Source organism: Rhopalosiphum maidis, chromosome 1 (assembly GCF_003676215.2).
Source record: "Rhopalosiphum maidis isolate BTI-1 chromosome 1, ASM367621v3, whole genome shotgun sequence".
Taxonomy (NCBI): Eukaryota; Metazoa; Arthropoda; class Insecta; order Hemiptera; family Aphididae; genus Rhopalosiphum; species Rhopalosiphum maidis.
The window spans coordinates 67,862,607-67,878,672 of NC_040877.1; the positions used below are offsets into that span (position 1 = coordinate 67,862,607).

Here is a 16,066-nt window from a genome sequence, read left to right on the forward strand (position 1 = left end):
TTATAATTACCGACTGTATCAATTATCAACCAAATATTTTAGAAAAGTCCGAAATAATGATCAGATATTATGCATTTTATAACAAATTATCAACTATGAATTTTAAAAATTACTATATTTATATAATATTATATATTAAGAGAATTAAATGTCTTCATGTTTAATAATAATCCATAATGTTCAAAATATGATTGAAAAAATAAATTAAATTATAATCAGCTTTATAGATAATGATGTATAAATGTATATATGTATAATGCACCAATGTATACATTGACTAAAGAAAAACTTGAGAAAGTTCCTTAATCCGTCTTGTCTTTAATGGTACTTTAACAATATTCGAAAAAAATAAAATAATATAAAAATTCAGTCGAAGTAAAATAATCATCTATACCGAAATTAATTTATACTTTTTGCTGCTGTTAAATAATAATACATTATATTATATTGAAAAAAAAATAATAATAATAATTAAACTAAAAGGTAATGCATTTTAATAGTTCACAAAATGTATTATTATATTAAAAATACGGCTCAATTAAAATTCTTTTGTTCGTAGAGACACAATTTTAAATGTCATATTATAAAGGATACAGCCTATCATGCTTACCCCTCAAGGCCTCAACTAAGGAAAGTTACCAACTATAGGGACTGAATTATATCCAACCCATTTAGTGATTATTATCATATTCATTTTACATTTTGTATTTTATTTACAATCATTAGTTTTTATCTGGTTAATTGTTTGTTGAATATTGTGAAACCATATGAATATAATCTATTATATACTTAGCCCCTCCCCAACAGCTAAGCCTATGATTGTTCGAGTCGATTAGTTGAAATAATCACCATGCATACAATTTCGACACTACATCATATACTAAGAGTATATTATTCAAAATGTTTTTACAAAAATAATTAATTAGTTACCTTGGTTAATAGCTGTGTTTGAAAATAAAATGTTCATTCATAGTTTTTTAGTTATTTTAACACTACATTAAAAAAAAAAAAAAAATCATAAATCAACAATTTTTTACAATGGCAACTTCTGAAGGTCCAAGTTTTACATCGTTAAAATCTACAAATATCTGTAGATTTTTTATTTTCCACACATCCCTATTTTCGTGTTTGATGTTTTCTACGACGACCGCTCTAGTAAAACGGTAAATATTCGTTGACCGTTGCCATGTCCGCATGAATAATAATATTATTTTCAATCATCACGCTTAAATACATTTATGAACAACAGTTTGAATTCAAACTCTTCAACTGTCATAACAATACATATATTACCTATATATGACTATGATTTTTTTTCTGTTTACTACATAGGAAAGAACTTAAATCAATGATAAGTCTTCTGTTATATCTCCTCGCTAATAATCTTCTTTCAAACCTTTTATGTAACAAAACTGAAATTTAATAATATTACGGCCAACCCTCTTTTCATCCTGACCGGGACCACTTAGTTAAGTGAATAACACGCACAAGTTTCATCAATGGATGGATTCTTCGTACAAGTCAAAATAACCACCTATACTCGACACGTCACTCTCGCTATTGTAAAGCTTTTATTTATAGAATTTGAAGTGCATTTATGGTTAACATAAAATAAAAATGACATGTACATTTTTAAACGAGCACAAACGAAATTTCGTAAGTGACATAATTATTGTGTTAAAGTCTATCCATTTTTCACCAAAATTAATAATTGAAATTAAAATTTCCAATTCTATAAATAACGATTATAACGTACCTCCTATGTATATTTAAACGATTTTTAGTCTCTTAGTATAATACAACAAGTGGTCGTGAAATTGGCATACGCAAACCTCGATAATTGATTATTATTTTAGATCTACGCCTAAGCGCTATACCGGTCTGCAGCAATAGGGGACTTATCCAGACAAAAACTTCAACACTTCTGTTGTTGTCCCCGCGACCTCTCTTTCTCCATATTATCATCATTATTATTATTATCATTATTATTATCATTGCAATCTAAAGACCACGGGTTCTCGGGTACGTCGCGGGTCGCGCTCAAAAGTTCAGCTCGGTCCAACTACGATGGACATTTCCCGACATTTCGTGTTTCGTGGTTAATCAGAACGGCTATTCAACGGCCGATCGGAATACGGTAAAAAAGGCACACGACACACGGCCGAAGACGTCTGAAACCGCGTGAGAACGGTCTGTTGGTAAACGACGATGCGCTGACGACAACGCGCCATGATGACGTCGCGTATAAATATTGCTGCGGGTGATGGTTACGCAGCGGTCATGGAGTTATTATGATCTTCCACGAAGATCGCCGGACATGCGGACGCGGCACATCTCCATAGGCGGCGGTGCGCCGAATGAAGCGGTCGGTTCAACCGCAGTGGGGCGCGTGCAACTCGCGGTCCAAGCGCGAAATCACGACGGCCACCGGCGGGCGCGGGTTGCACGGCCCGACGCGCGCCGGCACGCGGACACGCCGCGTCCCGGGACGGATGGCGTCCACCGCGAAATATTAAAATATCGCCGCGACGAGTGCAGGTGGACGGACCGAATGAATGCGCTTTTATCGTTTATCATAACAATACCGTTGTTTGTATCATCTTCTATCGTCGTCGTCGGCGCATTTAGACGGACGGCCGCGGCGGCGGGTCAGCCAACCCTTCAAGACGTTTCGAAGCGCTCGCGGGGACGCCGCCGTAGTGCCGAGTCGACCGCCGCCGAGACGACGGCGTTAGTGGCGTGCGTGGCGAGGCGGCGGTGGCGTGACGTGTGAAGGGCGACGTGGAACCGGCGGGGGCGGGTTAGCGATGCGGCGTCGTCGGCGGCGGTGAACGGCGAGTCGCGGGATGAGGAGGTTGCCGCGGAGGAGTAGGAGGAGGAGGAGGGCGGTCGCATGCAAATACACGCGCGCACACACACACGCACACGCTCACTCGGTCGGTCGGTCGGTCGGCACACGCACACGCATACAACTAGTTATGTTAAAACCATCACATGCCGCTGCCCTCGGCACACGCTAACGTGCGTCTTCCGCGGACGGAGGTGTTTTACTGTTCGCTCGTACACGCGTCGCGTTCATTCTTCACTTCTCCTCAACGTTACTTTTTCACACGTCCCGTACACATTATTACTACTATTATTATTATTATTATTATTATTATTATTATTATTAATATTCTCCTCATCAATTACTATCATCGTCGACATCGTTATTATTATTATTATAATAATTGTTATTAATATTATTATCGTCGTCGTCGTCGTCGTCGTCGTCGTCGTCGTCGTCGTTGGTAGATACGACGCGAAACAACAATATTTTGAAAATCGCGAGTGTATGTGTGTGTGGGTGGGTGTAGGGTGCACCGTACGCTCCGCCGACGAAAATGTTGCGCGGACAATGTTCGATTGGCCGGCGGTCAGCGGGTTGACCGTTTGAATTCGATTCGTTTTCGGTTTCTCGTTTTTTCGTACCTAACCGCGACCCGCCGAAACGGTTTTGCAAATTTCCGTCGTGTTATCGTTTTCTCCTCACACCGACGACGCCGGTCCAAAATGATCGATCGACGACCCGATCTGGAAGTGATCGACGTATCTCAGAACGGGGTAAGATCCTATATAACTATTGTCGTTACTGTAGTAGTTTGATTTTTCTCCAACGTCGCCGTAGTACACTTTTTTCCAATGATGATAATATGACGTGTATTTTGGTTTTTTACGTAACTCAACGGGAAACTTATAATGCCGCGTAAAACCTTTTTGTTGGCATCTCACAACCGTTTTAGATCGCTTATAAAATATTTGAAGAAAATACGATAATATCGTAGTGTTTTCACTAATACGAAAACATATTATAAACATTTTTACCTGTAATATTGTATTTAAACCAATAATTTAACGAACAACAACAACACGTCATTATCTTATTTATCCGTAAACACGGCCAACGAGTGTGTTTACTTAAATCGTAATTAAAATCATATTAAGTACACTATGTTCACTCATACGTATTTAGAAATTTTATTAAAAAAAAAAAAAAAAAATCGTGATTATAATATAATCCATGTTACATTGTTATGATGTGCATACATGCATTTTGAAAATTGAAATTGATAATAATTTATGGAATATGAATATTGGCTGTTGGTTTAATCGCAATAATAAAAGTTAAAACAAATACGAACAAAAAAATAATAACACTAATAAAAAAACCGATATCCATGCTGCGTAATAAATACTATAGCGTTTATAGACGTATAAGTATAGTACATGCGGGTGAGTGTAAAAATAAAGCGCTGGGAACTTCCCGCCAAAAAAAGGCTATCGCCGCGGTATACACATTTGAAATGCATGTGTAAAATACCATTTTTTATTACAGTTTACAATTTACATCCGGAAATTATTTCGTCCAGGTACTGAGGGTATCGGCTGTTATTCTATACCTATTCTTTTATATCATCAGTTTTTAATAACTGAAACAAATCAAATATGATTTAAAATTTAAATATGATACATCGACAAACTGACAAAATAAACTCCACGCTCTGTGTACAATGTACATAATATAATGTAGGTAAGAACATATTCTATAATGTAATACGATACAATATTAATATACAAGTGTATACCCAATACCTATGCAACATTATAATTTTTACGCATTATTATTAATTATTATGACTTGAACAATAATAACAGAATGTTTAATTTATCTAAGTTCTACAATTTATAAGCTACTATAATATTGTATTTGATATTTTAATAGAAAAAAAAGTATTATTTTAATATTTCATGTTTTTATGTATTTGCATTATAAATTGTTCAAACCGACAAACCGTTGTTCATACAAAATTTATTAAAATTATTATTTTTTTGCAAAATATATTTAATTTGTTTTTAAATGTATATCGTCCGATTTTTTTTTCAATTAATTAATATAGTTACTTTAAGTTTATACAGCTATACATATAGACAGTAATTAAATATGAAATTTATAATATATTTATTTAAACGGTTGTTCGTGTTGTTTGGTTAACCGTACATGGCGTTATTATAATATTACTCGTAGATCACAATTTATTTCAAATAATTTAAAACATTTAATTAACACGTTGATCTATTTAAAGTACTATATAATAAAAATACTAATTCATATTTGTGTGATACATTTAAACATAGTATATTTTGAAAAGTCAAAAATCAGATGTGATAAATGATATGTTTAATTTTATTTAATATATTCCGTGTCACTGATTAATAGAAAAAATATCAAACTTTAAGTAAGGTTAACCGTCACTTACTCATTGTTCTAAAACCTGTTTTAAACACGTAATGAAATTATTTACACGTTTAAATATTATTTAAAATATCATGAATTTACATATTTACACGAAATCCCTGTTTTTTTTTGAGAATAGATATACGTTTTTCTGTTTTGTATTGACTATTTTCGAGAGAGTTCAACGAGAAAATTCCACCAGGATTAAAATTCTATGTACTTCAATACTAAAATTGGCATAATTAACAACATTCTCAAATGCGCAGATACATAATATTTAAATGGAATAATATATAATTATTAGAAATGCTTTGCTATAATAGTTATGAATTGAATGATAAATAAAAATAAAAATAATGAAACTTAAAGAATAATAAAAAAAAAAAAACCGTAAATGTCCGTCATTATTTATTTATTTATTTATTTATTTTGTCCGTCGTTACTTAAATCGAATTTGAGAAGATATACACCTATAATAATACTAATGAGAAAGTTGTCTAGTATAGTTATTGGTCTACGTTGATGTATCGTAATCAAACATTGTGATAATTTAGTATAATATAATGTAATAATAATATTATACATAATATACTTTATAGTAAGTATGCTATATTATTATCATTTATTATCATTAATATTGATGAAAAATATTACGTCTTGAAAATGTAATTTTGACTTACCGGGGGAATTTGCCGAATTCACATTATTTTTTCATTTATGTTTAATACGTAATCATACAAATACAACATATTTTAAAACGAATGCAACATCTGTCTACAATATTGTGTGCAATGAATAGATCGAACATAATATTTATTAAATATTACTATAATAAATTTGTTGCGAAGTCTCCGACGAAATAATCTGAAATACATATGACAAACGTGTGTAATAATTGGAAAACTACTTTCTTTCTATTGTATAGAACATTTATCAACCTATCCTACACCCATTAATTTTTATAAATCAAATTAATTAATTTTTAATAATTATTATCAATTATCTGTGTATAATATATGTCCAACATAATACATATACTTTCGGCGCATTTGCCGTATATGAATCATAATATAATAATCACCGTACTGTGAATATATGTTAAAGTATATGAAAATTTCAAAGGTATTAAACCAATAACATAATGCTAACAATGCTAACTGTCTTTAAATACTGTTGTACCGTATATCAGGCAACGAAATATCGCACATACACCAATAAAGACACACATTTAAGATTTTAGAACATTTTCTCATTGGCCCATGTCAAACTCGCGTGTTGACGATTAACATTCAAAACACGTATGGTAGTGATGATCTCGGTGGATCGTGTACATGAAATTTCCACTGAGGTCATCTTAGCAGATGTCCTATTCCTTCAATCGTCGGTTATCATTCAATCTCAATAAACGGTATTTTATTAACTTTTCGAGGATCTGATGGTGGATGGGAAGTAAAACTGAGACCTAATAGGCGGGATTTTAACGGGCAGTTGACTTTTAAATAACTCACTGGTACACCTTGCTATATAATTTATTGACTATCAATTAATTGTGGATGACCATCCGACAATCGTGTAATAATATAATCGTGTTATCAAATGGTGATTAGCGACTGCGATTACAATGTCCATGTATCGGCGGTTGATTTTGCGCAAGTTGAACTGTTTGGTGGGCAGTATATGGGAAGAGGTGATTCGTACTTGAGCGTGAGAAGAAAAAGGGCGCGGCGAGGTGGGGACAAAAAAAGGAAAATAGGAAAAAATGAAAGAAAACGGAGAATCGAGGGGATGTGGCCGAACGTGCGCGCGCGCCGCCAGTCGAATGGGTGGGTGTTACTCGGGAATATACGAGGAAAAAATTGGGCGGGGGTGCGGCGTGGCGGGCTCTGGGCTAGGTGAGTCGAAGAGCCGTAAGTGCTGGGTAGGAGGGCGGGTGGTAAACCGAAATAAGTACAAGTAAAAGAGAAAACGAAAAAGAGCTCGCTCGCATTTTAATAGCTTTCATTAGTGCGACCAGATATTATTATCCTAACGCCACCAGCTCCCCTTCGTACGTTCACCACATCGATATTCATATACATCGTGTATATATATATATATATACACATAAAGACGTACTTTTGGTAAAATCACGGCGGAGGTGGTGAAATGTGACCAGAATCGGAAAAAAAACTGAAATCAAAAATGAACGACGCCTTCTTGCACGCGAGTGTGGCGATGACGTGACTGTCATTCGGCGTAAATGTACATGGGCCATATTTAGAAATTTATCGCTCAGGATAAAAAAAATACATAATTGTATATATATGAAAAAAATGTCTTAAAAAATAATTTTCATTATAAAATGAACTTTGATTCTATTCCTAGGTTGTAACTTTTTAAATTACATTATTATAATTAAGGGTGGTTTAAATAATTTTTAATGTTTATTACAACATATGATGGGCATTCATACTAATATTATAAATTACGGTTAGATACAAGTTACAGTATATAAAAATATCAACTGTGAAAAATAAGTCAAATAAGTTGTGAGAGAATTAAAACAATGAAATTAAAAAATATATATTTAGCCACCCCCTTGCAATAGCCTCTTTAAATGCAGTTACCACCTTCCCTAAATACGACTTTTCGATTTCGTATTTACTGTTTAGTATATACCACCATCATCAACTCGTGTCACGTGCTCAACAAAAACAATCAAAACAACTAATGGCAATAGTCTTCAGTACGTGTAGTACACCTGCATGGTTCGTCCCATAACTATAAAGTCGTATTGCCGACCACGCAACAGGTTTTCAACTTCCTCCGTGGTTGGGCCGCTTTGCCGGTGACCAACGTGACGGACACCTCCGACCAGGTAAGTAGCCGGTAAACGCATATATAATATCGCGATTACGGTCGGTATGTGGATTGATATGGTATACGGTATATGATAGCATAATTATCGGGTTGCGCGATGCATTTGTAGTGTGATGCGAATCTCGTAAATTTACCGTGTACATTTTTACCAATAATAGGTAAATTAACAAAAAAAAATTAATCATTTTATATTTGTATTGCCTTTTTTTACATAATATCGTAACAAAATTGTTTACACTATAAATCAATTTTTTATAAAAATGTAACAATTTTACATTTTTACCATACATTAAATTTGGTAAATTTACCAGCACAATTATTTGGTATACCAAAATTAATTTATAAATTACCAAAAATTTGATTCACGGCCATCATTCGACTTAAACTTATAAGCTAAACACACTATAGGTATAATGTGAAGTGGCATTTTTTTTTTCCAAAAGCCAATTACTTACTGTATGGCAGGGTTCAAAATAATATATTTTCAATAGCACGATTAAATAAAAACTAATACATAGATGTAAATAAACTACGCAACAGGTAGTTGAAAATTCTAACAACTCTAATTCACCGTAACAATTTCACATCAAATTAAATAAGAAATTCGATTTCCTGTAAAATGTAGAAAAAATGACTAAAATATTCAGATTGAACCGCACTTTATACACTTAAACACTATAATGGTTTTAATCCCGTTTGTCTGGTTTATTTTGAAAAACGCCTCGATGAATAGCCTTAAAATTAAACAGACACATATGTTATAATAAAATTATTAGTTTATAATCAGATTAGAAAAATACAATTGTTTTCAAACATATTATAATAATAGATAATCGTGTGCAAACATATTTTAGACCCCTTCACGGCGTCTTGGTATGCGTAATTGCAGTTAGTAATGTTTCCAGATCGATTGTTTACCCACATATTAGCACCATTCTTTATCATCATATCTACTCTAATATAACGTAATGTATTGTAATAATATTTTTATAGTGTGATATTATAATGCTACGATATTATTATACCAGTGTGCGACGTACGTACAGAGTACGTAATAATGATGTATATACCGCGTAATAATGATACATATAAATATAATGGACGCGATGGTCATATCACCGGGTTGAGGGCTCGGCGTTTCGAGAAGAATTCGAAAAGACTTGGAGTAAAAAAAAATGTATATTAAAATTCGGATATACGTCGGATCTACTGAAAAACGGTTATAAGAGTCGATGAATGAAATCCGGTTTTCAAATTGAATAATAGCATAGTATACGCGCATAAAATAATATGATATTTTATTTACAGTAAACCACTGTGTATCGTTTAACAATATTGTAACATACATTTGTATACATAATATTATAATATATTTTCCGCGGTATTTTGGCATGTACCATTTTTACATTAAAAAACGCCTAAGTAACCGCGACAGGGTAGATATATTCTGCAATGAAGTGTGCATAAGCTCTTTAATTTATATTCCAATGATACTCGCTTTTCCAAACTAACCGAGTACAAAACCAACCAGCGGTTCGTGAAACTTCTCGCAGTACAATATTTATTACGTTCGCCTAATATGTTTCATTTGATTTTCTGCAACACTGAACGCTCGGGTATATTTGTTTTTTTTTCCGTCTTATTTTTGTTTTGTTTTTTTTGTATTTTTTTGGTGACTCGTTAGTAATTAGACATTATTTCCATGGGAAACAAAACGAATTAATGCTTAAGCGATGAATCGTTTTAGAGCAAATAGTTTAGTTTGATATACTTAATAATGTTAAACTGCGATAAAACAGTATTTCACACTAGAAAAAAATAAATTAAATTGTTAAACACGTATATATATATATACTGGTTTACTGAAAATAAACTTATTCAATAGTTGATGTGTAAGAATCAAAAATAACATTCATTTTCTAAACAACTATTCTTAAAATATTGCCCAAATAATATAAACTTGGGGCTCCTGCCTTCACCAAAAATAGAAACTATCCACTTACAGTACAACCAAACTCTAAATAAATTATGTTTATTATTATATTATATTAAGTGTATGAACTTGTCTAATTATACATGCCTGGTAAAATATTTTGAATTTATAAGTTCATAATGTAAAATAAAAACCAAAATGGTATAAATATTTATCTAAATACTATATTGCATTCAAATTTTAAAAATCTATTTGACATATTATTATAATGATATAATTTAGCGATTAAATTAAATTTAATTAAAATTTTATAGTAGTTAGTGTATAGATATAGTTTTTATTTTATGAGTGTGAATACTTGGTAGTTATCCACTTTTGTGTTTTACAAATTCATGTATTACTATAAAGATAATAGAAACCTTGGAAATGATTTTCACGGCAAAAAAGGGAAATCGTATGAACACTTGGTATACTGTTTTCCGTAGACTGTAAGTCATATTATAATGTCTCATGGAGAATCGGTGTATAGTATTCTGCAAACACACATATATACATAAGTATATATTTTATAGGTACACACTTATAATCATTTGGCATTGAATATGTGTCTTGAAGTAAATTATTAGTTACAAATTATAGCCTGTCCTCGATAAAAATGCATATATGTTTTTATGATTAATCGATATTAATAATGACTTTTAAATAAAATGTTTATACTTTAAAATTTCATGAAAGAAATTTATTTATTAATTAGATATTTTTTTCATATAAAATCTGAGTTATACCGTCTAAATTGCATATACAATCCGTGTTTATATGTGTATAGGTATAAAATACTTTAATATCAATAAATTAGTATTATTAAAATGTTTCATTAATTACTTTATAATCTATAAGTTATAATATAATAACATAAACTAAAATGTGAGCCTAGTGATTTGAATGAGTTTTTTGTATACAATTACGTACAATAATTTTGTTTAATTTATGAAAAACTGAATCCTCAATTGAGCCACTAATCTTTATCAACAGTTAGTTATAACCCAAAACACAACTTCTCAGATCCATTTTTTCTTTTGTCAGTTTAAGTGGTATTAGACTATTTTTTAATATTATATATATTTATATGCAATATAATACATTTTTACCCACATTACCTTAATTTACCTAATTACATTACAATAATTATTATGTGTTAAAAACTATTTGAATTCGATTAAATTGTATCTAATTTTAATTACTATTTTCTTAAGATATATTTTTATATAATAACAGAATTTATAAAAAAATGAATCTTAAGTAAAAAAATCTAGTTTAAAAAACACGAACAATTTAAGGTTGTAGCATAATAAAACAAAATTACATACAGTACAATTGACGGAACTTACATCTCTATTAATAAAAACTGTCTAGTTTAAAGCTTAATAATATATGAAAGTAAATGCAACACGTTTAAATCGTGTCTTGCTGTTAATTTGTTAGTAGCCCAAACATTACAGAGGCAAACAGTAAATATTTAGTCTTTACTCCTTAGGTATAGGTGAATGAAATGTGACTTAATTTATTACCGACCGCTCTTTAAAACTAGAAGGAGTAAACTCATAATACTACGATGAAGACTTAACTATAATAATTATGATTAAAATCACAATATTAAATTCTCAAAAAAAAAAAAAAAATAATTAATTAACAATACAAAACATGTAACAACAAAAAACAACAAGAAATAACACAATATATTTTTATTACACGTGTACTAATCTAAAAATCGTACTTTTATAAAAAACTTGTATTTTTTATTAAATTGCTTAAAAATTAATATTGCAGTGTAAATTAATTTAAATTATATATTATTTATTACACAAATCAATAGTAAATCCTTTGTCAAAAACATATTTTTTTATTTGTAAATAATTATAACTTACAATTAATTGTAGTATATTATAATATTCTACCAACCCACTATACAATTATATAAAGTAAATTTATCATGTTTGAGATAGTACTTTTATTAATTTTCAATGTATAGATAGTCATTACTTGTATTGTACATAATAAATTAGAATAATAATTGCAGATAACAAATAAATCATAATTCATTATCGACAACAATGTATTATGGTACGTATAATAAATATCGTGTACCTTGCAATAAAATATTTCATGCAATGTATAATATCAATTGATATTTGTATTTTATATTTATTAAAGAACAATCATTGGCATAATTTCTGGTTATTGGGGATGAAGCTAATAATTAACATTTTTTTTTTTCAATTAAACTTTAGAAACTTTGGCTCTTGGCTATGAGATTTTTGTTACGATAGTTGCAGTATAGAACAGTTAGGTTTTTAGAACACGTATTCGTATATGTGGGATATGGTTTCATCGCTAAAACCAGAGTGGTCACCAATCCGAGAGCTAACAACGACGGACGGAGCTTAACCACAGCGCCATTCAAGTGGCTGTGTTCAAACGCTATAACCACTGACCACAGTCCACAGTTTATATTTTTATTCATTAAGTTATGATTATGTTATTATAATTTTATAATCAATATTCTACATAATACACAGACAAACTATAACTACCTAAAATAAAAATGTATAAAATTCTAAACAATTTTCCAGTTTTTTTCCTAAGGATTGAACATTGTCTTAACACAAGGTTATGATTTGTATTTTTTGCAATTTGGCGTATGAAATTGTTTGGTTACTGACTACAGTAAAAGCTTATTTATATGTTTATTATTATCGTTATACTTTATAACATGATGTATTATGTAAAATATGTTTGAGACAGATACGTATATTAATAAATCAGATGAAGTGTTCCATATTTATTTTGTGTGTGTGTGTGTGTGTGTGTGTGTGTGTGTGTATATTATTATACTGTTTTGAATTGTTTTATTTTTATTTTATTTAAGCCCAACGACAGGTATCGCGTTACGTTACTGTTATAGAACCTACAAGCCTATATAATGTAATATGGTTTGTAATTCGCGTTTACATTGAATGCCGATAAAAACATACGATTCTCGAATATTATATAAAGTATAGTACCTTTTATAAAAAAAAACTATAGGTAGGAAGGTAACTAAAAAAATGATTACATATAAAACCACTGTGTGGGATATGTCGAATTTTCGTCATTGTCCGTGTACCTACCTAAATATCAAATGTCACCTTTACGTTTGTTCATATAAATCGTATTCAATGCACTTATATGTTTTTGTAGAACACCATGTTAGTGTGCACAAATTAAACCGTGATCGTAGTATTAGTTATTAATTAATATTACACTGTATGTAAAGTACTACACAGGAACGTTACTGCGATTAAAAGTAAGCGTCTAACCGTCATCCCTCCTCCCGTCGACATGCGATTATCGATATGTTTTTTCTATGAAACGTTATATTATCCCATGCATACGTGATATGGGCGAAGGGGACGCACTAATCGTTGGAAAACGATCCAAAGAATGAAATTGTTTTTTACTCAGACGTCTTAATCTGTCGACTTATTGTCGTCATCGTCGGACGCGTGGCGGAAAATAAAATATATAATACCTGTGCTAGGTGGCTACTGTACCTGTTTTATATTTATTTACACTGGTCGACGGGTTATTGGTATCGACCAAACCGACTGCACTCGTTCGTATAATATGTAAATCAATTGCATGCATTACGGACGGTAGAAGACAAACGTAATGCATATAGTGGCTGTACGAGAATTGATCACTAATCGTTCGCACATACAATAACATATCTAATGCCTAATGTATAATATGCAGTTGAGTAATAATAGTATGCAGTATGCACCTACGGCAAGGTCTGTAACATTTTGCGTGACAAAAATTATAGAGGGGAGGGGAGAATTGCGTTTCATCACACACCTCTGTTACGAATGGAGTTTTTATTACATGAAAACAATATTAAAATCAGTATTTATCGACTACCTTCTATTGATGAAAAATCTGTTCTTCCCCGTCATCCGTTTTCGGAAAACCCGAATGATCAAAGTTCACAACACTGTCACGTGAAATGAACAACCATAACATGAATATCGACTACTGTTATACACCTGTACCGAGATAGATCCGTATATAATATAATATTTTAGTAATATTTCTCGTTTTTTCTCGCACTCTTCGCATTGCAGACCACTCGTGTGCATTTTTTAATAATAATAATAATATACACACCTTATATCGGTTGCACTTTATAATATTATATGTACATCGTTATCGCATGAGTGCATATTACGCACTATATAATAATAATAATATATTGTAGTGTGGAATTCGCATTACCGTGATGCCATGATATCGGCATGGCATGTATTATTATGTAATATATAGACATAAAATAGTGTATGAATATTGCATATATTATAAGTTATAACAATGTGTACGTAAACATTGTCGCCGATGAGACGGGTGAGCGGTTGTATTTTTTTCTTTTTACACGCGACGAAATTATTGTGACAATACAATAGAAGATTTGAAGAATTCATGAAACAGGGTCTGATGTTGTGTACGTTTTAAAGGAACAGTGCTATGTGTATCACGAGAAATCTCATCTAATTACGGACACCTCCCAATAACGTACACCTCACAATATTGGAAAACACTAGCTCACCGATAGATTTGCATTGCACACGAGTGTCCAATATCATATTGTATCGAAGGGTTTCATTGTACAGTGTACACGATATTTTATTCCCTCCTCGGCGAACGACCAATAACAATAATAATAATAATAATAATAATAATAATAATAATAATAATAATAATTACATATGAAAATAATCTTGCATATATTATATTGTCATTTGTCTTCACGTGGGGATTTTATATAATTAGGAGTATTTACAACCTGTCCGTCTTGTGAGTACGTTATTATAATATAATATTACGTATTATGTATTGGCTATTATTACTCTCGTTTCCAGCGAAACTATATGTTGTGTAATAGGGAAATATTCGAAATAATATGATTGTTGCGTAATATTATATGTGTATTACGATCGGTTGGTTCTTAGTAATAATACGCCTACGAATAAGAATAACTATTACCATACGTTTTGAATTGACTAAAATGAGAACACTCTCGTCGCCAGGGAAAATGACTTACTGTTAAAATTTCATTTAATTGTCATTTTAATTTACTTTGCATTTACTTGATTAAGCATAATAATATATTGCGCTTTGTGGAACAGATATTATAACAATTGATTTATAATTTTATAATAATGTTACACATGTTACGAACATAACTGCCGCGTAAACGAGAATATTGCTCCAGAGCCTCATAGTTTAGTAAAATTACGGTTTGTCGTCATATTGTCATATTAAAAATGTTTATTTCAGTGAATTCTATGAGTTAATACAGCTACCTTGATATTTTTCGTTGCCAGTTATTTCTACAAATAACAAAATGATATAGTTGTACTTGAAATATTAATCAAATCAAAACTATTTTATGTCATAAATTTTTATAAATATTGGCCTTTGGGTCATTATTCATTCATCTGATTTTAATCATATAGGTATAATATGTCATTATGTTATTTTAAAGTAATGATATTACGTTGAAAAAATCTGAAGCTTACTGAAATGTCTTAAATTATATTCATATTGATGTATGTAAGATTATCTGATTCCTTATATTTTCCTTCTTTCCTAGATAAATTATTTATATAATACACCTCTGCACGTTCAATATTTTAACTAAATTTGATTTTTAGTCAATAAAATTACTTGAAACTTGTGTACGAAAAGTCAAAAAAAACAAACTATGCATTATAATATCTATATATTTTTCATTTGACACAGGACTTAAAAATTGTGAATTGTGTTCAAACGAATGACAGCCATTTAAGTTTTATTTATTATTGTTCTAAAATAAAGAAATCTGATTTATCGTGTTTTTAATGTCGAGTTTACCGTCATTACAAACTATTCACATAAAGTTTTTTTTTCTTAAAAAGACTTAGGTC

General features: G+C 31.1%; 1 protein-coding gene across 3 annotated transcripts in view; it reads left to right on the forward strand.

The window, feature by feature from the left end:
- The window catches only part of LOC113548728 (transcription factor mef2A), a 55,704-nt gene that overhangs the window by 32,218 nt on the left and 7,420 nt on the right, over positions 1-16,066 (forward strand). The window contains exon 1 of one of the 3 annotated variants that reach the window (XM_026949767.1): positions 3,001-3,603. The exons of 1 other annotated variant lie outside the window; for it this stretch is intronic. In XM_026949767.1, the coding sequence (XP_026805568.1) occupies positions 3,553-3,603 (51 nt within the window). In that variant the 5' untranslated portion in view covers positions 3,001-3,552. Of the gene's footprint in view, positions 1-3,000; positions 3,604-16,066 lie in introns of those variants that run through there. One more of the 3 variants, XM_026949766.1, reaches the window with a different exon arrangement.